This window comes from Emys orbicularis, chromosome 3 (genome assembly GCF_028017835.1).
Source record: "Emys orbicularis isolate rEmyOrb1 chromosome 3, rEmyOrb1.hap1, whole genome shotgun sequence".
Taxonomy (NCBI): Eukaryota; Metazoa; Chordata; order Testudines; family Emydidae; genus Emys; species Emys orbicularis.
The window spans coordinates 141,673,377-141,698,243 of NC_088685.1; the positions used below are offsets into that span (position 1 = coordinate 141,673,377).

Below are 24,867 nucleotides of genomic sequence, written 5' to 3' on the forward strand. Positions count from 1 at the left end.
TATTTTAAGAAGGAAAAGTTATTACTCAGATTTGAAATTTAAGCAGAAGCAGCTGGGTTGACACCTGCTACTCTCACAAAAATATCACAGCAGATTTAATTTTCAAAAAGTAGTCAGGGCCTCTGTTCCATGTAATGATAAATGTGTGTATGAGTTTGGTTTGGTTTTCAGTCCCTGCTAATCTATATTTTCCTCTATTTGTTTTTTGTTTGGTTGGGTTTTTTAAACTAAAGCAGGATGTAGTGGTGTGTAAAATTTCTGATACTCTCCTTTTTGTCATCTCTTGACCAGTCCCTTTATTTATTTCCTTTTTCTAAAAATATATATTTTTATTTCTCCGGAACACCTCTCAAAGTGGTTAAGGGCACCTAATGAGTAGCACCAAAACAACAACAGGACAACTTTGACTAAACAAAGGGGGCAACTTTCTACTGGCTTTGTACTGTGTCTGACTGTAGAGGGGGCAATTTGAAAGTCATCTTTTTTTTGTCAAGATCAGATTCTAGTCAGCAAACCCAAGTCCTACTTCTGAAACTCCCTGCATTTCCCAGGTAAGTCTATGGTGCAAGGAATGCTGATTAATCATGTTTTAAAAAAATTCAGAGTCCAGCAACATGTTGGGTACAAATGTAAAGATTTCTATACGGTTACCATGATTAAATTGTTCAGAGTTTCACCCACTGAATTGCTTCAGTATTTCGCAGCTGAAGGACAGTGCTTTCTTCATTACACTATCATCAAAGAAGATGCCCAAACAGTTTAATTGGCTAAAGTCCATTCAGGTTCTGACACACGTTGTAGATTAGTCCCTATAGTGGCTTTACTTGGATCACATTTACTTTCGTGCCATTGTGTTTGCTGCTGTTGTCCATTTGCTGGGTGTCATCACCAGTGATGATAAAAATGATTGAGGAAGAGCTAAAAGTCACTTTCTTCTTTGGCCTGTCCCCAGCTTTCTGGGACATAACTATTGGTCTTATTGGCTTTTCATTCCCTAACACTGGTATTTCTTTCACGGTCCTCTGGAATCTTAGCAGGCGAAAGCACAAGAGCTGCAAAAGGCATCGTCGAAACTGCAAAGAGGAAAAATTAGACTCAAATTACACCTTTCAAAGCTCTCACTTTCACAATGCATCCAGTGATGAGAAGTGTATCAAGTAGTTCTCAGTGAATTGTTATACCGGTTTCTGTAGTTGTCAACTGGTTTTGAATGATCAGGAGTAGTGCAATGAACTTACTGGCTCATTACTGGGTACCTTTCCTCCTTGTGCACCCCACACACTCAAATGAGCTGGAGGGGACCAACTAGCCGGTTGAGATCACTGTTACTCAGTTAAATATGTTGCCAGTAGAGGGCTCCATAATCCTTAGAGAACAGAAAAAGGAGGTAACAAGGAACTGGGTTTAGGAGAGACTGGGAGCTAACTGGAGAGGCTGCATGCAAGTAAGAGCAGTAGCTCCCAGGCACAATAGCCTAGGAGCTGGCTATGGAGAGGGGGCAAGGCAGCCTGCAATGTTTGCCTCTAAGCTCTTTTCTACAGAGAACACTACCGAGGTGGTGTACCACAGCACTCCCAGAGCCACCCTATGGTGGGGTTGGTTACTGTGCATATGAGCATATGTTGCTGTAGAATAGTTCTAATATTTTTTTTTCATTAACTCAATATTGCCAACTTCAAATATTCAAAAATCTTCAGTCAGGTACCCCCCAAAAATCATGAGTTTGGCTTAATCAAGATTTTAGAGCCTCTAGAGTTCATAATGCTAAGTTTTTACCCTACAACCATTAAAAAAAAATCTGAGTTTCTCCTGTGATTTGCATGGCTCCAGAAACTGGAACTTTATTAAACACCAAATTTTATGGACTTGCAATAACATCCCAATGGTTGGCAACAATGAACTAACTAATTTCCCTTTGAGTAAAAATAGTAGTGGAAAGGAAAACTATAAATGCTTCCCTACATTAATGGATTTAGATCTGGGATGTGATCTGCACTCGTCTGTCCCATTTTAACCACACTCACTTATGATACATGCAATCTTACTTTACAGATATGTAGTGCAAGATACTCTGTGGCAACTCTCCTAATTAGATAGAATTTTAAGGCTTCTAAGAGTAGAACTGTGTTAAATGTGGCAAATATGGTTTTACTTTCACCATAAAAACATGTGTACAGTACTTCCAAATCTTCACAAACCTGAAAAACTCAAAGTGAACTTGATCCCTGAGAACTCATCAGTTTTAACACAAAACAAATTAATTTGGCAATATCTTGAGGGGATTTAAAGAAATCCCTGGAATTGTGGTTGGGCATTCCCACAAAAACCATGCTCTGAAAAAGCCCCAGCACCCCCGCTTCAATTTCAGGACTTGGGTGGGAGAGTCCTTGGTGGCCGACCCCTCAGCATTTTTAGGGGTTACCCTCTGCGATCATTTCCCCATCTTTGTGTCCCTGGGGAATACTGCCTGGTAGACAGCCTGCTTCCAATGATCCCTAGGGCTCTGCTGACAGCTCCTGGAGACCCAGCCCCAATTCAGGGGCTGAGAAGCCATCTGCTGCAGAGTGGGGCGAGCGAGCCTAACAGTACCAGGAAACATGACTCCAGTCAGGCTCTCTGCTATGGAGCTGCTCACGCTGCAACCCCAGCAGGTCTCCAATGGAAACATGCCTGTGTTTTGGCAAAAGTTTTGTCTAATCTGCAATAGTCTACCAAACATTTTGGGCTAGCGAATTGGCATTTTCCAATTAAACGTAGTTACGTTTTGTCAGAAAACTTCCCACCAGCTCTAGGCATTATGTCTGGGATGAAATAAGCTCATGTACAGAATGGGTCCCCGTGAGCTTCAGTGGTTTATATGGTTGCTATTGTATTGTACTGGGAATCAGTTTGTGATCTGGGGATTGAGTCAGAGCTGCTACATCAAAATTACTTAGTTCCAAATGTTCTTTACGTATATGACTGTAAAGCCCATGTGGGAGATCCTGGAAAACTTCATCTCTAAAAGGTAACCAAAAGTCAGGTAAGGCCTTACAGAAAACAGGAGCGGCACCAGGGTTTTTGCCGCCCTAGGCGGCAGCGCTCCTCCTCAGAGCATTCGGCGGCGGGGGTTCTTCCGCTCTGCGTCTTTGGGGCGCTTCGGCGGCGGGTCCCGGAGCGAGTGAAGCGCACCAAAGACGCGGAGCGGAAGGACCAAATTGCCGCCGAGGATGGCAAAATGCCGCCCCCCAAATCCTGCCGCCCTAGGCGACTGCCTAGGGTCGGCTAGTGGAAGCGCCGGCCCTGACAGAAAATATTCATATTTCTCTTTTCTTTGTCACATTATGCTACTTTGTGTATATAGAGAACTCTGTTGTATTGAAACTCTGCTTAAAGTAAACTAGGAAGTTTGTTTAGATGGGCTGCAATGTGCAGGCTATTGCTTCATAGTGGTGTTTATCTTTATTATGATGCAAGTGATTTTTCATAGAGATACCTAGCTTCCTCACAGGTATAAATTTCCATTCCCTTTTGTCCTGTAAAAGCTTATTCAGATAAGTTGGCTACTGCCACTAGCGAAGTAGCCTAATGCTCAGAAGAAAGACTAGGAAAGAAGCCTATAAAATTAAATCTCCATTTTCTCATACAAAGCAAGTGTCTTCTGTTTTGTTCCCGTTTCAATTGCTCCAAAATGCAATTCACGATTCACAAATTATTCTGACTGAACGTCCTTCCATTGGAAAAATACCAAACTGGAAAAGCAAATGTTCCACAGGAACATGTCACTTTTGACAAAATGTTCATTTTGAAAATAATTGAAAATGGAATATTTTAAACATGTCAAAACATTCTGTTTCAACATTTTCAGAACAAAATATTTTGATTTTTCATTCTGAAATTACTTTTAATTTAGACATATTGTAAAAAAATAAAGGTTGAAGTCAAAATGAAATTTGGTATTTTTTTTAACAAAACCTCTTGATTTCTTCAAGTTTCCTCTTGAAGAAACTTCTGGAATAAACTTCATGAACAAAATTCAAAATTTTGACTCTTTGCCCCAATTTGTGACAAGACAAAATTTTAAAATCTAGAAAAGTTTTTAAGCCAAAAATCTGTTTTTTCCAGTCAGCTATAGGGAACATCCTTATCTTAATATATTAATGGATATACCTTTGGTTACAATAATACTTATTTTTTCATATAGAAGTGTTAATTCAGGAGTGTGTCAAATCAGTACTTTGTGTAAAACTTTCCATAGTCAAATATATGTGGTTTGTGAGGTTTCTTTGTTTGTTTTAAAGCATCCATATCTCTTGGATTTCACTGCAGAAGTCTTATTTAAATTCATAGTAAACCCAAGACACCGTGTTCGAGGGGACAGAACACTGGACTAAGGCTCAGGAAACATGGGTTTTATTCCTGGTTCTGCCACTGGCTTCCTGGGTGTCCTTGGGCAAATCACATCTCTGTGCCTCAGTTTCTCCATCTGTAAAGTGGGATAATGATACTGACCTCCTTTGTAAAGTGCTTTGATTCCTTCTGATGAAAAGTGTTATACAAGAGTTAAGTATTATTGTTATTTCTCTAATCCAATCTAGAGTCTCTCACACACCCTAACCTGAGCACTGCAGCAACCTGCTAAACTGTAACAGTAAAGCAGAAAAGTCCTGTGGCACCTTATAGACTAACAGACGTATTGGAGCATGAGCTTTCGTGGGCAGGGCTGGTGCAAGGAAGTTTCGCGCCCTAGGCGAAACTTCCACCTTGCGCCCCCCCCAGCCCTGCGGCAGCTCCCCATCCCCCCTCCGCCCTGAGGCTCCCCCCCCCGTGGCAGCTCCCCCCCCTCTGCCCTGAGGCGCCCCCCCCGGGGAGCTCCTCACCCCAGCTCACCTCTGCTCCGCCTCCTCCCCGAGCACGCCGCCCCCGCTCTAATTCTCCTCCCTTCCCAGGCTTGCGGCGCCAAACAGCTGATTGGCGCCGCAAGCCTGGGAGGCGGGAGAAGTGGAGCGGCGATCGTGCACTTGGGGAGGGGGCGTAGGGACGCTGTAAAAAAAAAAAAAAAAATTGGGAGCACCGCTTTTTGGCGCCCCCAAATCTTGGCGCCCTAGGCAACCGCCTAGTTTGCCTCCATGGTAGCACCGGCCCTGTTCGTGGGTGAATACCCACTTCGTTGGATGCATGTAGTGGAAATTTCCACTACATGCATCCAACGAAGTGGGTATTCACCCACGAAAGCTCACGCTCCAATACGTCTGTTAGTTTATAAGGTGCCACAGGACTCTTTGCTGCTTTTACAGATCCAGACTAACACGACTATCCCTCTGATACTTGACAGTAAAGCAGAGGATGCTAAAATCCTATATTGCTATAGCAGTTCTAAATTAAAGATGTGCTGTAGTTCTGGGATGCTTCTGATCTGGGTTGAACTTCCTCTGAATCACCAAAGTTCTGGGTGCAATAAGGGTGCAGTTTGGATACGTTTCCAGTCTGATCTGCTTTAAAGGACATATTGGGCTAAACACTTTCAAACTTGGACACCTAAAGTTTGGATATCTGTTTCCATATTTGGGATAGAAGCAGCAGCAAATAACAGAGGAATGGAAGAGTCTGGTTTTCGCTCTGATTGCCAGTGTTGCCATGGGGAAGATGTGGTGTAATAATTCCATATTTGTGTGCTTGGGTGGGTATTTGGACACCTCAGTGCCAATTTCTGACCCTTTTGCTAATGAGCGTGATTAATTTATAAATTAATAAACACTTAATTTAAGTGTTCAAGTTTGAAAACTAGACTCCACATCCAGTATAATCCTCACAGCTGTGCCATATGCTTCCTTTGACTGCTCAGGTACGTAAGTTTATGATTAACCTACCTTTCTGCTCATGAAGATGTAGATGACTGGATTATATGCAGTGCTTGATTTGGCAAAGAAAGATGGGATAATAGCCACTGTTGGAGTTACAAGGTTGCCGTAGCCAGAAGCTACTAAAAGGGAGACCACTGCATAAGGCATCCAACAGATAAGGAATGTGGAGATCATTAAAAAACACATTTTAGCCACTTTCTTTTCATATCTTAGGAGTTTGATCACTTGAATGGTCTGAAAATCTTCAACACAGCGAAGCTGCAGGGGGGAAAAAGGGAAAAGGCTGAAAACAAATGCAACAAATAGCTTTTCATTTTTTAGTTTTTGTTAATTCTCAATTCCCTAGCCTATAGTTTTTTAGGAGCAGAGACTATTAATCCCATTTCAAGACACTCTAGTTCTTTTGCAACTGAACAGGTGTGTTTCCTGCTCATTTAGGATGTGTAGTAAATAAGGTGCAGATATATTTTGTGGAGATACAGGAAAATGAATGACATATCAAATGACCTCAGATTACTTTTTCTTCATTCAAATGAAAGTATTTTAGGAAACTAACATGCACCCATCCATTAACATAGAAAGTTTCTAGTCTCTGGCTGATGTTTTTTTTTCTCAAATTTTGTATGAATATGAGAATTGCCAGTACAGTAGAACCTCAAAGATATGAACACCAGAGTTACGGACTTACCAGTCAACAGGACACCCTGTGGAACTGGAAGTAATCAATCAGGCAGCAGCACAGACAACCCCACTCCAGCAAATACTGTATTGCCTCTGGGCTTTAGCCCTGGGGTTCTGAGCTTCAGTCAAGGGGGGTTGGGACTGCACCCATGGAGGGAGGGGGGAGGAATCCCAGGCTCTGGGCGGGGGTGACTCTGGGCTTCTGACCTCAGGAGCACCATGACTCAGGGCTTTAGACCAGGGGGAGCACTCGGGCTCAGAGCTTCAGCCTCATGGCTCCACTCCTGGCTTCAGCCCTGCTGGGGACTCCAGGGCTCAGGACTTCAGTCCTGCAGCTCCATTGTTGGCTTCAGCCCCACGTGGGGCACCAGGGCTCAGGGCTTTAGTTATGAGGGGGGTGCCAGTTTCAGCCCCAGTGCTTGCCCCATAACTAGAGCCCCCGCACCTGCTGAAGCTGGGAACGGAGCCGTGGAGACCCTCAAGTCTCTACACCCCCCAGGTCTAAAGCCCTGTGCCCTAGTACTCCCATGGGGCAGAAGCCCTGAGCCCTCTGTTGGGAACCCTGGCACCCCAAGGATCAGAAGCCCTGACTCCCTTTCCCCCCCTCCCCTGCAGTTGCAGCCCCAACATCTCCCTTCCCCGTGGCTGAAATCCGTAACCTCTTGTTCAGAATTACAGAACATTTCAGTTATGGACAACCTCCATTCCGGAGGTGTCTGTAACGGAGGTTCTACTGTACAAGATTCTCCATGCTGCCCTGCCAATTGATTTATAATCCTAACATGGTGGCACCACTTGAGGGGAGATGATAGTTCATTCTCTATGCCACTTCAGCTCTCAGCATTAGCTGAATGACTTTCAGGAGAGGAGAAGTACGTGTGTAACACTCGTATCTCCCTAATTACTATCAATTATAGTTGTTTGATATAGATGCTGGTCCACTGTAAACTGGACTGAGACTACCAAACTCAAACAATAACAATTTCTAATTACTGCAGATTTGGACTGAATTTGAACTGATGACCTAGATGTAGAATATTATCTGAACAAACATCCCTGATAGTAACTGCGTTTTACAAAGAAGAGGTGTGTGGGCTATTGCCTCAAAAGACTGATGGCTCACAAAGTAAAAGGGATGCACTGGATATAAAAACAATGCATACCTACCCCAGGTCTCTAGCATTACTGAACAATAAGTCGTCAAAGGGAAATTCCTATTGTTCCAATCAATGCTAGCATTAATATTTTATGTTATTGCTTTATCAAATTTGTATTGTAGGATTCTTTTTAGAGTCTCATGAGACTTTTTTATCTCAATACTTCTGACATGGGAGGGGAGAAGTCCCTAGAGAAGTACCTTTTATCTCTAGGTAATTTTTCTAATAGCATTCAAAATGGGATTCTGCTTTTCATGAAAGGGAACAGGAAAAAATGAGGCACATTAATGGAAAGTAAAGATACTACATGAGATAAGGAGCACTGTACGCTAGGCTGAAATTGTCAAAGTTGCCAAAGGGATTTAGGTACCAAATTCCCATTAAAATGAATGGAAATTTGGCATGAAAATCCCACCCTTTATGTACATTAACTTTTCTATAGGATATCTTATCAATAAAACCTTGGGGACTATGTACATCTCCGAGACCAATTACTCATTTACCTTTTCATTGAAATTATTCATTGCATATGCTGCTTGCTTGTTTCAACTCACCATTCTTATTGTATATAGAATATGGCCATAGCAATAGGCCATGATCCCCACAGGTGCCACTAGGCAACCAAGAAAGAAAAAGAGCACAAAGGAGGCATCACGGGGGTTTTTTGACCGCCAGTCCACTGAACAACCCAGTCCATGTATCTCCAGTGTATATCTGTTCCAGCCTAGAAGGGGCGCTCCTGTCCAAGCTAACGAGTACAACCAGATGTAGGTGATGGCCCTCCAGGACCAAGAGAAATCAATCACTTTTGCATGAACGACTCGAATGTAGCGCTCATAGGCGAGAACGGTGAGGGTCATGATGGAAACAATTCCTGTAAGGAGAAATAAAGGAAAGAAAGCTAATTGTGATCAATAAGTAGAGAGTCATGAACATATTGTCACCCCACTAGTAGTCTGTCAGCAGGGGAAGCTTAGCATCTCTAATCAGACACTGCAAAACTAAACGTTATGGGTCCAATTCTGACATCTTTAAGCCTATTGAGGGCACCTCCCTCCACAAATAATTCCACCAATTTCATAGGGATTATTCAAAGTGAGTAAGGGTCTCAGAATCTGATTGCTGTGCAACTTTTGAACTTCACAGCCTATGCGTGGCATATGGAAGAGGAAGAAGGGTCCAGGTTAATCTGTATAGTCCTAAATACAGCTTGGTTAAGCAGGGGTTAATGTTGCAGGTACATTTAAGGGTAAAACACTGTAAAAGAATGCTGTCGTAAACCACAGCACCTATTAGAAACCCAGGAAATTCAGAGCGAAGACTACATTTAAAAGCAATTAAAACATTTGAATGTTCTGAAAGACACAATTAAATCTCCCAAACAACATGAATGGGTAGAATTCCAACTTTTGACAGCTGAACTGTCACAGAAGCTACAGTGGGAGTTTCAATACCATATTTTTCTTTTGAATTGCTGGCACATTTCAAGCCCACACTTCTAACGAATACAGCATGACAGGAGCCTTAGATTAAGGTCAGTACTGAACAGTACATCCTACCAGCACTTTTGTTGTGACTCATTCTCTTCAATGGGAGTTTTGCCTGAATTAGGACTGCAGGATTTGAATCTATGTGAGTTGTGGAAATTAATGATCAGTGTCTATTTTGTTAACATAGTGCAAACTTCAGTCAACTGAAGCCCTGTGCTACCACTGTTGATTTATCAAGAGTCTCTCTTCTCTTAACAACAAAGCCTAAACACAAATGTATTTATTTCATAGCACTCAGCATGGTTGGATGCAAATCTCTCTAATAGAATTTGCATATGTCCTTTTTAATAGGAAGAATGGATATTTTGTCATGCACATAAAATGTTTGATTTCTGCATAGAGATTTGTATTTATCAAAATCATGCTTTTATTTTGCTGTGAGTCTGTTGAACATGTAGGTCTTATTATTCCCTGAAATGGGAACATTCATTGTGCCCTGAAGAAAATCTTCAAAGTCAATCATAGACAACTGAAGCTTTTTTCACTTTGGGATGCCTCAAGGATGACAAATATAACATATGTTAACAGTAGTCTCAGTAGGCACTATATTAAAATTAATTTTAGAGGAGCAAATAACCATGTTTGAAGGTAGATGTAATTTGTTGTCTCTACCTTCGTGTATCCTGTGTTAAAGTATCCATCAGTAAAATATGTATAATATTAATTGATTACCTCACAGAAGCACTGGGGGGCTTAATAAATGTTAGTAAGATGTTGTTTTAAGATCTCTGTAAGAAAGGTGCACAATCAATGCAGGTGGTGGTAGTAGTAGAATACCTCCCTTAGAAGTAACAAGAGGTTCATGAACATGAACTGATTAAAGCATGGTGGGAAGAAGAAAGCACCAGATACTCTGTAGCTCTCTTTGACGTGAAACAAGGTAGCTCTCTTTTAGTATGAGCACTTCCTTTCTATGCTGGTATCTGCAAACTCATCATTAAGAAAACGAAGATGGTAGCTGGGACGAGACAGTCATGTCTAGCACGTAGAAAACCGGGTATGTGGCCTTGACCCTGAATCCTGCACAATTTGTTTCTTCAGGGGATTCTTTGCAAGAAGAGTAGCTTTTATGAGAGCAGGGGAGCGAAGTGATACTGGAAGATACAGAAGGTTCTCTGGACAACTAGGAAGAAAGCTCTTTAATGACAGGTTCTTCAGGGCAGTGTACTTAATTCGGGATCAGGAACAAATTACACTGAAGAGCATGGGCTTCAAAAGAGCTTATCAGGAATTAGAAAGGGATTGTATGCTAATATCATATGGATTTTAGTTGCTGGGTGGAGCTTTGTAACCCTTCCCAACCAGCAGCCTATGAGCCCTGTCGCTAAAATACAGATAACATTTATAGAGTGGATACAATAGCCTCAAGTTATGCCTGTGTTTGTCATATCTGTCACAGCCTCATCTTGTGCTGATAGGACACAGCAGCAAGAAGGCATAGGGGACTGTAGAGAAGCAACGTCTCACCGGGACGGCACCTCCTGCAGGTTGTCTCGGGAATTAGCACTCCAGCTCCGGAGCGCCCTCTGCTGGCTGATGCCCCACTTGCCGCAGGCCCCCATGTCCCTCCCAGACCCCGGTGCCCCTTCCCTCGTGGTCTGCCCTCTGCAATACCCCTGCAGTTTCTGGGTCTCCCATCCCAGGGGAACCCCCAACCCTCTATCCCCACCTTGCCTCAGTGGCGACTGCCAGTCATCGTCTAGCCCCCGCTCACTGGGGCAGACTGCAGTCTATAAACTACTCATCATCGGCAAGGGGGGTTTGGACCTGCTGCCTTTCCTAACCCTGGGCTGCACCTCTGCAACCCCAGTACCTGCTTTGGGCCTTTAGCCAGGCCTGCAGCCTGGGGAATTGCTAGGCTGGAGCTCCCCTGCTCCTTTGCCTTTCCCCAGCCCTGCTCTACCTCAGGCACCCAGCTCACCTCCCAGGCAGCCAAGTCCTTCTCTCTCCACCACTAGAGAGAGTCTGTCTGAGCTGCTGCCTCACAGCGCTTTTATAGGGCCAGCTGTGGCTGTTTGCCCAATCAGCCTAGCCTTTAACCCAGTGGCCGCCCCTAGGCCCTGAAATAATTGCCGCCCGCCTGCCCCTGGCCCCACCTTGACTCCACCCTTTCCCCGCCCTCATTCCAACCCCTTCCCCAAAGCCCTGCCCCAGCCCCACCTCTTCCCCCAGCGCGCCACGTTCCCTCTCCTCCCCCCTCCCTTCCTGCCCCGCGAAACAGCTGTTTCGCAGCACAAGCACTGGGAGGGAGGGGAGAGAAACAGGATGCGGAGGCAGAGGTGAGCTGGAGCAGGGGAGGTGAGGCAGGGAGGTGGGGCAGGGAGGGGTGCTTCTCCGTGGGTGCTCAAATTTGCCGCCTCTGCAAATTTGCCGCCCTAGGCCTAGGCCTTGTCGGCCTAGGCGATAATACACCGCTGCTTTAACCCCTTCAGGGCCAGAGCAGGGTAACCGCCCCACTACAGGGATACACACAATTTACATCCCCAAGCAGGACCAGAGCCAGCCAAACGAAAACATGTGTGCCAGATTCTTCACTGCTTGTACATTGTGCAGCTACTCACACCAGCACAACATGGGTGTCAATTTAAAGATTACCAAATCAGCATGGTAACTATTGGCACTCACTTTGCTGTGCTGTAAGTGACGACACAAGGTGCAGGGAAACGTGGAATAATCTGATCGCCCATGTATAGCTTGACCCTGGTGATCCGCACCCCCATTTCTGTGAAGTCTGGCATTTAGTTTTGATGAGAATGGAGAAGCCACTATCAAAACAAACAAAAATGATGGGGGGATTCTGTTCTTTAAGTGCCTTCCCCAGAAAATGTTGAAATACCTGCTGCAACTTTCTGCATTTTAGATTATTAAGTAATTCTAGAAGAGGCTTTGAGTAAAGTTTTCAAAGTCACCTAAGTGATTGAGGAGTAGATCCGGGCAACAAAAATTTGGCAAATAGTAAATTTGCTGAAAAAAATCATTCTTCAGAGCATGGAAACTATTTGGGTTGAATTTGGCAAATATTTTTGGCTGAAAAAACAAACATTTCAGAAATGTCAGAATGTTTCAAATCAACATTTGCACAAAGAACCAGTTTGAAATTAACCAAGCAAAAAAATTCAGCTTCAGTTCAAATGAACCATTTTTATTTTATTTTATTTTTTGGTTCAGGCACTGAACAGAAAATATCAGTTATTCATTTAGCTCTACTTTGGAGCCTAAGTCCCATTTTCAGAAATGAATGAGGCACTTAGGAGCCTTGGACCACTAAGTCACATAGGTGTTTTTGAAAATGTTACCTCTTGTCGTTAGCCTGGACTGTGCTCTTCTCAGTGACAATCTTCAAAATGCATACATTGTAAAACAAACTTTACTCTGAAATGTGAAAGTGGAGACATCCAGTGAGGTGCCCAATCTAATCAATCATTCCACATGCAGATGTCTAATGAGGTGCGTCTCTGAGGGAAATCAGTTTTCATTTGACCTAAGCAAGGCCTAGTCTACACTATGAGTTTAATTCGAATTAGGAGCGTTAAATCGAATTAACCCTAAACCCGTCCACACAACGAAGCCATTTATTTCGAAATAAAGGGCTCTTAAAATCGATTTCTGTACTCCTCCCCGACGAGCGGAGTAGCGCCGAAATCAATATTGTCATTTCGAATTAGGGTTAGTGTGGCCGCAATTCGATGGTATTGGCCTCCGGGAGCTATCCCACAGTGTACCATTGTGACCGCTCTGGACAGCAATCTGAACTCGGATGCACTGGCCAGGTAGACAGGAAAAGCCCCGCGAACATTTGAATTTCATTTCCTGTTTGCCCAGCACAGGAGAGCACAGGTGACCACAGAGAGCTCATCAGCACAGGTAACCATGCAGGCCGATAATCGAAAAAGAGCACCAGCATGGACCGTACGGGAGGTACTGGATCTGATTGCTATATGGGGAGAGGATTCAGTGCTAGCAGAACTTTGTTCGAAAAGACGAAATGCCAAAACTTTTGAAAAAATCTCCAAGGGCATGATGGAGAGAGGCCACAATAGGGACTCAGAGCACTGCCGCGTGAAAGTCAAGGAGCTCAGACAAGCCTATCAGAAAACAAAGGAGGAAAACGGTCGCTCCGGGTCAGAGCCGCAGACATGCCGCTTCTACGCTGAGCTGCATGCAATTCTAGGGGGGCCCGCCACCACTACCCCACCTCTGACCGTGGATTCTGAGGCAGGGGTAATCTCACCAGCCACACCTGAGGATTCTGCGGACGGGAAAGAGGAGGAGAAGGAGGAGGACGAGCTTGCGGAGAGCACACAGAAAAAGGATCTTTTTCTCAGCCTGAGTGAAGTACCCTCCCAAGCCAGTACCCAAGACCATGACCCCATGGAAGGGACCTCAGGTGAGTTTACCTTTTAAAATATAAAACCTGGTTTAAAAGCAAGCGTTTTTTAATGATTAATTTGCCCTGAGGACTTGGGATGCATTCGTGGCCAGTACAGCTACTGGAAAAGTCTGTTAACGTGTCTGGGGATGGAGCGGAAATCCTCCAAGGACATCTCCATGAAGCTCTCCTGGAGGTACTCCAAAAGCCTTTGCAGAAGGTTTTTGGGCAGTGCAGCCTTATTCCATCCTCCATGGTAGGACAATTGACCACGCCATGCTAGTAGCAAGTAATCTGGTATCATTGCATGACAAAGCCTGGCAGCGTATGGTCCCGGTGTTTGCTGGCATTCAAGCAACATCCGTTCTTTATCTCGCTGTGTAATCCTCAGGAGAGTGATATCGCTCATGGTAACCTGGTTGAAATACAGGAATTTAATTAAGGGGACAGAGGTGGCCCTTCCTACTGGGCTGTTTGCCTGTGGCTGAAAAGAAATCCTTCCCTGTAGTAAGCCAAGCGCGGGGGGAGGAATGGGGGGGATTGGCGCTAAGCTTTTCACATGTGGCTAGCAGGGATCTTCCCTGATACCAGCCACGCAGTGGGGAGAGGGATAAAGCGATCATCCCAGAGAACTGGATGGGGGGGGTTAGTTTGTTTTCTGCTGCTGAAGGTTAACAGGAAAACCACAGCACTCAACAGGCTTTGCCTGGTATGTGGGAAAGGAGGACGCAGAAGCCGAAAGACAATGGCTTACCATGGCCGCATGCAAGTCGAATTCTGTTGCCTGGACCTGCGTCTGTGATCTCTAGCAGCAAAGCCACAGGCACTCAATATTAAGAGGCAAAATGTGACCTTGCACAGAAATCACATGTGCTATGTAATGTGAATAGTGTTGTTCACCATGAAAGAGTATAAGCATTGTTCTGTAAAATGTATCTTTTAAAAAAATTCTCTCCTTTTTTCCCTCCCTCCAGCAGCTACAAATTTTGCAAGCCTCCCTCCTCCGTCCCGAAGGCTATCTCAGATAAGGCGTCGGAAAAAGAGGACGTGAGACGAGATGTTCGCGGAAATCATGGAATCCACCCGCAATGAAAGAGCTCATCTGTATGAGTGGAAGGACAAGGTTTCAAAGTATAGGAAAGATGCCAGTGAACGTGAGGACAGGAGGGACCAACGTGAAGACAGGAGGGACCAACGTGAGGACAGGAGAGACGCTCGAGATGAGAGGTGGCGGCAGGAAGATCAGAGGAGGCAGGATGCAACGCTGGGGCTGCTGCGTGAGCAAACAGACATGCTCCGGCATCTGGTGGAGCTTCAGGAATGGCAGCAGGATCACAGACTGGCGCTACAGCCCCTGTATAACCCTCCTCCCCCGTCCCCATGTTCCATAGCCTCCTCACCCAGACGTGTAAGAACGCGGGGGGTGGGGAGGCTCTGTGCACCCTCCCATTCCACCCCAGTGGACAGCCCAAGCAAAAGGCTGTCATTATTTTAACCTTTTTTTAGTGGCCTTTTCCTTCCCTCCGATCCTCCTCCCAAACCCCACCCGGACTACCTTGTCAGTTCTCTCCCTCTTTTTATAATCAATTAATAAAGAATACATGATATTTAAACATAGTGACTTTATTTCCTTTGAAAGCAAGCTGTGATCGAAGGGGGAGGGTGGGTTGCCTACAGAGCATGAGTCAATAAAGGGGGCGGGTTTTCATCAAGGAGAAACAAACAGAACTTTCACACGGTAGCCTGGCCAGTCATGAAATTGGTTTTCAAAGCTTCTCTGATGCGCCGCGCTTCCTGGTGTGCTCTTCTAATCGCCATGGTGTCTGGCTGCACGTAATCAGCAGCCAGGCGATTTGCCTCAGCCTCCCACCCCGCCATAAACGTCTCCCCCTTACTCTCACAGAGATTGTGGAGCAAACAGCAAGCAGCAATAACAATGGGGATATTGGTTTGGCTGAGGTCTGAGCGAGTCAGTAAAGTGCACCAGCGACCTTTTAAACGGCCAAATGCACATTCCACCACCATTCTGCACTTGCTCAGCCTGTAGTTGAACAGCTCCTGACTCCTGTCCAGGCTGCCTGTGTATGGCTTCATGAGCCATGGCATTAAGGGGTAGGCTGGGTCCCCAAGGATAACTATAGGCATTTCAACATCCCCAACGGTTATTTTCTGGTCCGGGAAGTAAATCCCTTGCTGCAGCCGTTTAAACAGAGTAGTGTTCCTGAAGACGCGAGCGTCATGAACCCTTCCCGGCCAGCCCACGTTGATGTTGGTGAAACGTCCCCTGTGATCCACCAGTGCTTGCAGCACCATTGAAAAGTAACCCTTGCGGTTTATGTACTGGGTACCCTGGTGATCCGGTGCCAAGATAGGGATATGGGTTCCATCTATCGCCCCACCGCAGTTAGGGAATCCCATTGCAGCACAGCCATCCACTATGGCCTGCACATTTCCCAGAGTCACTACCTTTCGTAGCAGCAGCTCAATGATTGCTTTGGCTACTTGCATGACAGCAGCCCCCACAGTAGATTTGCCCACTCCAAATTGATTCCCGACGGACCGGTAGCTGTCTGGCGTTGCAAGCTTCCACAGGGCTATCAACTGTGAGGGCTGCTCTCATCCTGGTATTCTGGCGCTTCAGGGCAGGGGAAAGCAAGTCACAAAGTTCCATGAAAGTGCCCTTACGCATGCGAAAGTTTCGCAGCCACTGGGAATCGTCCCACACCTGCAACACTATGTGGTCCCACCAGTCTGTGCTTGTTTCCCGGGCCCAGAATCGGCGTTCCACGGATAGACCCTGCCCCATCAACAACATGATCTCCAAAGCGCCGGGACCCGCGGTTTGAGAGAATTCTGTGTCCATGTCCATGTCCTCATCACTCTCGTCGCCGTGCTGCCGTCGCTGCCTCCTCCTTGCCTCGTTTTTCTGGTCCTGGTTCAGCATAAACTGCACGATAATGCGCGAGGTGTTTACAATGTTCATGACTGCTGTCTTGAGCTGAGCGGGCTCCATGCTTGCCGTGGTATGGCGTCTGCTGTGTTCACCCAGGAAAAAAGGTGCGAAACAGTTGTCTGCCGTTGCTTTCATGGAGGGAGGGGTGAGGCTGTACCCAGAACCACCTGCGACAATGTTTTTTGCCCCATCAGGCACTGGGATTTCAACCCAGAATTCCAATGGGCAGGGGAGACTGCGGGAACTATGGGATAGCTATGGGATAACTACCCACAGTGCAACGCTCCGGAAATCGACGCTAGCCCTGGTACATGGACGCACACCGCCGAATTAATGTGCTTAGTGTGGCTGCATACATTCGACTTTATACAATCTGTTTCCAAAATTCGAATTCTGTAAATTCGGATTAATCCCGTAGTGTAGACCTGCCCCAAGTGTGTTTTCCATACATGGCTCAACCACAGACTTTCAGTTGGAATGACTTTTTATATGAAAAGTTGAAACAAGAACTAGAGTCCATGAGAGTGACTTTTTCATTGTAACATGCAACGTAATCTCTGCCTCACAACACTGGCAACCACTCCAACAGACAACATTTTGCTAGAAACATAAAGACACAGAACACAGAAAGATCTTAACTATTTAAAGTACACCATATTGTTCTTATTTAAATGTGTGTAACACCCCTTTTACAAGGAAAACAATAATAGGGGCCTTAGCCTCAGGGAAACTTCAGGGGCATATAGAATGGTTTTTTCTGGTACTGCCACTCTCAGATGATCAGGTTAGCTCCAGTTGACTGAGGGTATTTTTACACAGGAGCAGGAGATGTAATTTCCACGTATGTCTACCTGAGCTAGCTCTGATGTTGTGATAAATGGGGGAGGAGGGTAGCTCTATTTTATGGACAGCCAGCCAGCCAGTTAGCTATAAAATCCCTGAGCCCTGGTCTACACTACGAGGTTAGGTCAAATTTAGCCACGTTAAGCTGATTTTATAAGCAATGCATCTACACATCCAACCCTGTTCCATCAACCTAAAGGGCTCTTAAAATCGACTGCTGTACTCCTATCCCGTGAGGGGAGTAGCGCTAAAATCGACCTTTCTGGGTCAAATTTGGGGTAGTGCAGACGGAATTCGACGGTATTGGCCTCCGGGAGCTATCCCAGAGTGCTCCAATGTGACCGCTCTGGACAGCACTTTCAACTCCGATGCACTAGCCAGGTACACAGGAAAAGCCCCGGGAACTTTTGAATTTCATTTCCTGTTTGGTCAGCATGGCAAGCTCAGCAGCACAGGTGACCATGCAGTCCCAGAATTGCAAACGAGCTCCAGCATAGACCGAATGGGAGACACTGGATCTGATTGCTGTATGGGGAGAAGAATCTCTGCAGGCCGAACTCTGATCAAAAAGAAGAAATGCTAATATATATGCCAAAATCACACAGGGCATGGTGGAGAGAGGCTACAACAGGGACACACAGCAGTGCCGGGTGAAAGTTATGGAGCTCAGGCAAGCCTACCAAAAGACAAAGGAGGCAAACGGTCGCTCCAGGTCAGAGCCAAATACATGCCGCTTCTATGATCAGCTGCATGGCATTCTAGTGGGGGACCCTACCACTACCCCACCACCGTCCGTGGACACCTGCAAGGAGGGGGAGTCTCACGCAACAGGGAGGAGGATTTTGCCAATATCCTCCCAAGGCGAGTTCCCGGACCCTGAAGCCGGAGAAGGCACCTCTGGTGAGTGCAGACTTGTAACTACACTACAGGGTTTAAGAACAATAGTGTTTAATGTTTGATTTGCCCTGAAGACTTGGGATGCATTTGCGGCCAGTACAGCTACTGGAAAAGTCTGTTAACATGTCTGGGGATGGAGCGGGAATCCTTCAGGGACAGCTCCATTAAGCTCTCCTGGAGGTACTCAAAGCCTTTGCAGGTTTCTGGGGAGGGCTGCCTTATTTCGTCCTCCACCATAGGACACTTCACCATGCCAAGCGAGTAGCAAGTAGTCTGGAATCATTCCAGCACAAAGCATGGCAGCAAATGGTCCTGGGTTTTGGTCGCATTCAAGCAACATTCAGTCTATATCTTTCTGTGTTAGCCTCAGGAGTGTGATATCATTCATGGTCACCTGGTTGAAATAGGGGAATTTTTGTAAGGGAACAGTAAAAGGACCCCGTTCATGCTGGGCTATTTGCGCTTGGCTAAAAGGGATCATCCCAGAGAATAGCCACACAGTGAGGTGTGGGAAGGGTTGGGCTGCACATCCATCCAAAAACCGCAGCCCCTCCTTTTAAATGGCAAATCCAACCCGCATTGGTTGCTATGGGAAAGGAGGATGCTGCAGTTTGAAACCATTCCCACATGTTATGAAGGCAGAAGAAGCCAACCCCGCATACCCTTTGGCTTACCATGGCTGCCTGGAAACTGAATTCTTTCGCCCAGCTGTGTGTGATGTCACCATACCGGCAGGCGCTCAATATAAAAGGCAAAATGCAACCTTGTACCTAAAGCACATGTGCTGTCTGCTGTGAATTGCTTGATTCACTGTGAAAGAGTCTCCCTTTTGTTCTCAGAAATGTATCTTCTTAAATTCTACTCTCCCTTTTTATCCCCCTGCAGGTGCAAATGTTTCTACGCTCCCCCTATCATCTCCATCCCTGAGGTTATTGCAGATTAGAAGGCGAAAAAAATGCACTTGCGATGACATGTATTCCGAGCTCATGCAGTCCTCTCGTACTTATAGGGCACAGCTGAATGCATGGAGGCATACAGTGACAGAGGCCAGGAAAGCATACAGTGAGCATGATGAGCAGAGGCAGGATGTGATGCTGAGGCTAATGGGGGAGCAAACGGGCATGCTCAGGCATCTGATGGAGCTGCAGGAAAGGCAACAAGAGCACAGACCACCGCTGCATCCACTATATAACCGCCTGCCCTCCTCCCCAAGTTCCATATCCTCCTCACCCAGATGCCCAAGAACATGTGGGAGGGGAGGCTCTGGGCACCCAGCCAGTCCACTCCAGAGGATGGCCGAAGCAATAGAAGGCTGTCATTCAAACAGTTTTGATTTGTAGTGTGGCTACAATAAGCAATGTGGCCTTGTCCTTCCCTCCGCCCCTCCTCCCCCACCCCACCCGGCCTACCTTGTCAGTTATCTCACCTTTTTTTTTTTTAAATTACTAAAGAAAGAATGCATGGTTTCAAAACAATAGGGACTTTATTTCCTTTGCCAGCTGTGATTGAAGGGGGGACAGTGGTTGGCTTACAGGGAATTAAAATCAACAAAGGAGGTGGGTTTGCATCAAGGAGAAACACACACAACTGTCACACCGTAGCGTAGGTAGTCATGAAACTGGTTTTCAAAGCCTCTCTGATGTGCAGCACACCTAGCTGTGCTCTTCTAATCGCCCTGGTGTCTGGCTGCTCAAAATCGGCCGCCAGGCGATTTGCCTCAACCTCCCACCCCACCATAAACATCTCCCCCTTACTCTCACAGATATTATGGAGCACACAGCAAGCAGCAATAACAATGGGAATATTGGTTGCGCTGAGGTCTAACCTACTCAGCAAACCGCACCAGCGAGCTTTTAAACATCCAAAGGCACATTCTACCACCATTCTGCACTTGCTCAGTCTATAGTTGAACTGCTCCTTACTACTGTCCAGGCTGCCTGTGTAAGGCTTCATGAGCCACTGGGAGCTGCGGGTGGCCATGCTTGCGGATGGTCAATGTAAACAAACTGTCTTGCGGCCTGCCAGTGGATTACCCTGACAGGCCGCATGCGGCTCGCGGGCCACAGGTAGCCCACCACTGGTTTAAAGGATTAGTAAGAAGCCATTGATTTGAGAGGCCCCAAAAATGACTCAAATAGAAGTTTTCTTAAAGATCTCACTTTTAATTAATTCCTGAACATATTAACAGATTTACTTGAGGATCTTTAGAAAAGTCAGTCTTAAATTAAAGATCACTTGCAGTAGGTTCTTCATACAAAGCAAAAAGAGTGAAGCCCCGTTTAAGTGTATATGGAAAGCAACCTTAACTGTGAAGGCACTATCAGCATCTCCAGGATGTACATCTGTCATCAGAGTTACTTTCTGGATAACCCAGAACCCAGTGTGTATATCTATCAGCTTACCCTTGAAGCCTGGTCTGTTGAATCAAAGTAAGTTTATATATAAATTAATCCTTTCAATCTGCTGGTTTCGGTGTAAACTGTGGTTAACTGAAGTGAAGAACTGGTTTCAAATATGCAGTTAAAAATAAAAGCACATGTAACTTTCCCTACATTGCATTAATCTTTACAATTACATATTCATTAAATTTAGTGCTTGCTTTTTTCATTTAGTTTACAGATTACATCCAAATTCTCTCCTGATGTATCATCAATAGAGTTCCTGAATTAAGTTGTTTATATTTCATTGTGAAAAGAGTTTATGGGCCTAATCCAGTAATCTTTACTCAGGCAAAACTCATACTGAAGTCAATGGAAGTCTTGTCTGTGTAAGGATGTGACCCGTAACTTTTTGTCTTTTAATTTACCTACACTATTTAGAATGCTTTCGCTGTCAAGATTCTCCCTTTTATATTGGGCTTCAGCTCAGTTTATTTCAACTGTCCTTTTTTATCTTCAGTGCATTGTATTTTTCAAATGTTGTCATGAGACAGAGGATAGTTTAATTCATTTACATTTTAAGAATAAAGTCTCCATAGCTAATACACACTCCTGTATCTCTGCCAAATACTAAAGCTAAATCCTTGCATCATCAGGATTGATGGAGCGAAGGGCAGATCACAGGTAAGAGGCTTATATGAAGGATTATGTTTTCAGCAATGTAAAAATGTTGATTTGCTGGATTCATCTATGCTTCAGATGAACTTGTACCAGTTGAGTTTCACCTTCCCATTGGGGCAAATTTATTTGAGATAGGATGCTGAACTAGATGGATCATATGATGACAGCAAATGGGACTTAATGGAACATCCACCCCAGGAGTTAAAAGTTCCCTGCCTTTTTGTCATGATACTTTTGGAAAAACCATTGAGGGAAACATAGATCCATGATCGCCCTGATGTTTGAACAGAACACAAATCTGCATCAGATTATAGTTTCATTTAGGGTGATATTTGTATCTTCAGGTTAGAGAATAATGAAGAGTTTATTGTGTCTGGAAGCTGGAACAAGGCACCTAGAAGCAGCACCACATGCCTTACCCAACTATGAATAGCTGAACTCTATCAGCCTCTTATTAGTCAAACACTAGCCACATCTGAGCACTAATAATCTAGAATTCTTTCCTCTTCTTCCAGCCATATTTGCACAGACAGGTCTAAGCAAAACAAAGAGGATTTAGTTTTGTTTGTCTACCTGACTCTCAAATAATGTCAAACCCCACAAAGTACCTAACTCCGTAATACTAAACAGATGAGAGGGGTTGGCAATTTATTCCTGATCTGGTTGGGTTATCTGCTAACAACCTGAAGTATAAGGATTGATGGCCTTTGTAATTATGTTTCAGCTAGTGACATTCCAGGTGCTATTCTTATTCATACAAATGGTCTCGTGTTTTGAAATGTATTGGTAGCCTCAGTATACTGTGGATTAGCCTCTGTATACTGTGGGAATGAATTCTTCAGGCTAAATGTATTTTTGTGAAAAAACTTAGTCCAATGAACTGTTTCTTTCCTATGTTTCTATGCATAGTTGTGTGTGTGAGTTATTTAGAGGTATGCTGGCTAGTCCGCCTTTGAGTAAAAGTGCTCATAACTGTGCCAAACACCACGTGCATGCATTTTTCACAGATCCTATTCCCTGTGAGATAATCTAACCTGAGTTGTCTCTTAGATATAGGACAGGACAATTCCACACTTCAAATGCAGTTAGCATTGTTCCAATATGTATTGTGTCTGCCTCAATGCCACACTTCCCCTTGGTGCTGAACTAGCACTTAGTACATCATCTCCTTTAAGCAGTGGGAGTTGTTAATAGACTCTCAAAGTACTGATTGGTACTGGAGAGCGAGAGGAGCTGGGGAAGAGGGGAAGAATCCTAATCACAGAACTACTAAAAACTAAACCAAAAAAATGACATTTTTGTGGAGGGGAGAAGATTCCTCAATTTGTTGTTGATTCTATTAAATTCTGTATTCAGGGCTCTCCCTGTGGTGTTCCCCTACTTCAGCGTGCTTAACTAGAAAATTTCCAAAACCCCATTACTCAGGTATGTTTCCTGTGTTTCTTTTCCCTTTCCTACTGTATAAGAAAATATTCTTTATGATTCACACTTTTACTGAGGGTGAAGAGGTAAGCCTGCACTCTGATCACTCAGATGTTAATTGCATCCCCTGGAGAAAGCTGATGGGGTAATTAGGCAATCAGGTTGGAAAACTGGATGGGATAAGGAACCAATTAGCCTATCAGCCCAAGGCTGATAGAGAGGCAGGAAGGAAATGGTGGGGTGGATCAGGGCTAGTGTTCCCTTCAGGTCCTGGGGAGAGGGCCAAAAAGTGCTGCCGGTGCTGTAACTAGACTGTTGCATGGGGATTGCTAGGGAAATGGGGCAGGAACTTAAAATAAAAGGATATGGAATACAGTGACAGCACTACCTGGAGTTCATGTGGTTTCTGCGGGGGAAAATGTGGGGGAGGAGCCACACCCAGTTGCAGACTCCACACATTTGGAAGGCCAAACAGCCATCAAATGGTAGCAACCTCTGGTCAAAGACATGAAATAACAACATGCTAATAAGATGCTTTACATCCCACTGGCAATCCCTATCTGAGCTGGTTTAATTTAGCAAACAAATATATGTCAGAACATTACTTGGTGATACCAACAATGCATCACTGAGGATTTTCAGCAACATTTAGTATTAAGTTCATTTCCTTCAATCAAAGCTAAACAGGTTGAAGAATATTCAAGAAATATTAGACTTAGGTTTCAAATATATTTTGTCTAGTGGCCCATTATCAAACCATTATAGAATTAATATCCACTGTTCACTCCTGTGAGCAATTAATTTGCTTCAGACAAACCACTAAAGCTAAGAGTATATCGGGCAAGTTCTTTGCTGTCTGCAAGAAAGGACACGTCCATGAAGCTATTTGGCAGATAGCATTAATTTCAGTGGGAATACAGCTGTGAATGCAACATATGGTGACAGTGTGAGAGAGGTTAGTGGAGGGCAATATGCTCTCAAATTGGGTAAGGAAGGGCTTCTAATTGAATAGCTGGTGAATCTATGTCAAATGGACTTTTTCCAGCCTACGATCAGATCCTGGCTTTCAGATGAGTCTCTGGCAGTTTGTCATCTAACATTTAAAGGAAAAACTCAGCTTGTCTTAAATTTTTAAAAAAAGGAAAAATTCCTTGTGAATTTAGTGCAAGACCATTTGAAGCTTTTCAGGATTGGATAAAGTGCATTTCACCCTTAGCAAAGAGCTGTTTGTAGCATTGTTCTCCAAGGGTATGTCTACACTATGAAATTAGGTCGATATTATAGAAGTCGATTTTTAGAAATCGATTTTATACAGTTGATTGCATATGTCCACACTAAGCGCATTAAGTCGGCGGAGTGCGTCCTCACTACCATGAATAGCATCAACTTACGGAGCGGTGCACTGTGGGTAGCTATCCCACAGTTCCCACCCATTGAAATTCTGGGTTAAGCTCCCAATGCTTGATGGGGCAAAAACATTGTCGCGGGTGGTTTTGGGTACATGTTGTCAGTCTCCCCTCCCTCCATGAAAGCAATGGCAGACAATCGTTTCGCGCCTTTTTTCTGCGCAGGCGACATGCCACAGCAAGCGTGCAGCCCGCTCAGCTCAGCGCTGCTGTTGTGTCCTGTGTGCTGCTGGCAGCAGACGGTGCAGTAGGACTGCTAACCGTCGTCATCCACCGCTTCCGCTGCAACTCTGCTCTCCTGCAGATGCCATACCGTGGCAAGCATGGAGCCCGCTCAGCTAAGAGACGTCAGCACGAGGAGGATTTTCATGAGGACATGGACACAGACATTCCTGAAAGCATGGGCTGTGGCAATTGGGACATCATGGCGGCACTGGGGCTGGTTGATACAGTGGAACGTCGATTCTGGGCCCGGCAAACAAGCACAGACTGGTGGTACCGCATAGGGTTGCAGGTCTGGGATGATTCACAGTGGCTGCGAAACTTTCTCATGCATAAGGCCACTTTCCTGGAACTCTGTGAATTACTTTCTCCCGCCCTGAAGCGCAGGAATTCCAAGATGAGAGCTGTCCAGACAGTTGAGAAGCGAGTGGCGATAGCCCTGTGTAAGCTTGCAACGCCTGACTG

At 45.0% G+C, this 24,867-nt stretch overlaps 1 protein-coding gene across 1 annotated transcript in view; it reads right to left on the minus strand.

The window, feature by feature from the left end:
• Window positions 1-809: 809 nt before the first annotated feature.
• Window positions 810-24,867, minus strand: part of OPN3 (opsin 3) — a 39,434-nt gene continuing 15,376 nt past the window's right edge. Inside the window, exons 2-4 of the mRNA XM_065401985.1 lie at window positions 8,236-8,555; window positions 5,850-6,101; window positions 810-1,073 (exon numbers count right to left, since the gene is read on the minus strand). Coding sequence (XP_065258057.1) covers window positions 810-1,073; window positions 5,850-6,101; window positions 8,236-8,555 — 836 coding nt within the window. The remainder of the gene's footprint in view (window positions 1,074-5,849; window positions 6,102-8,235; window positions 8,556-24,867) is intronic.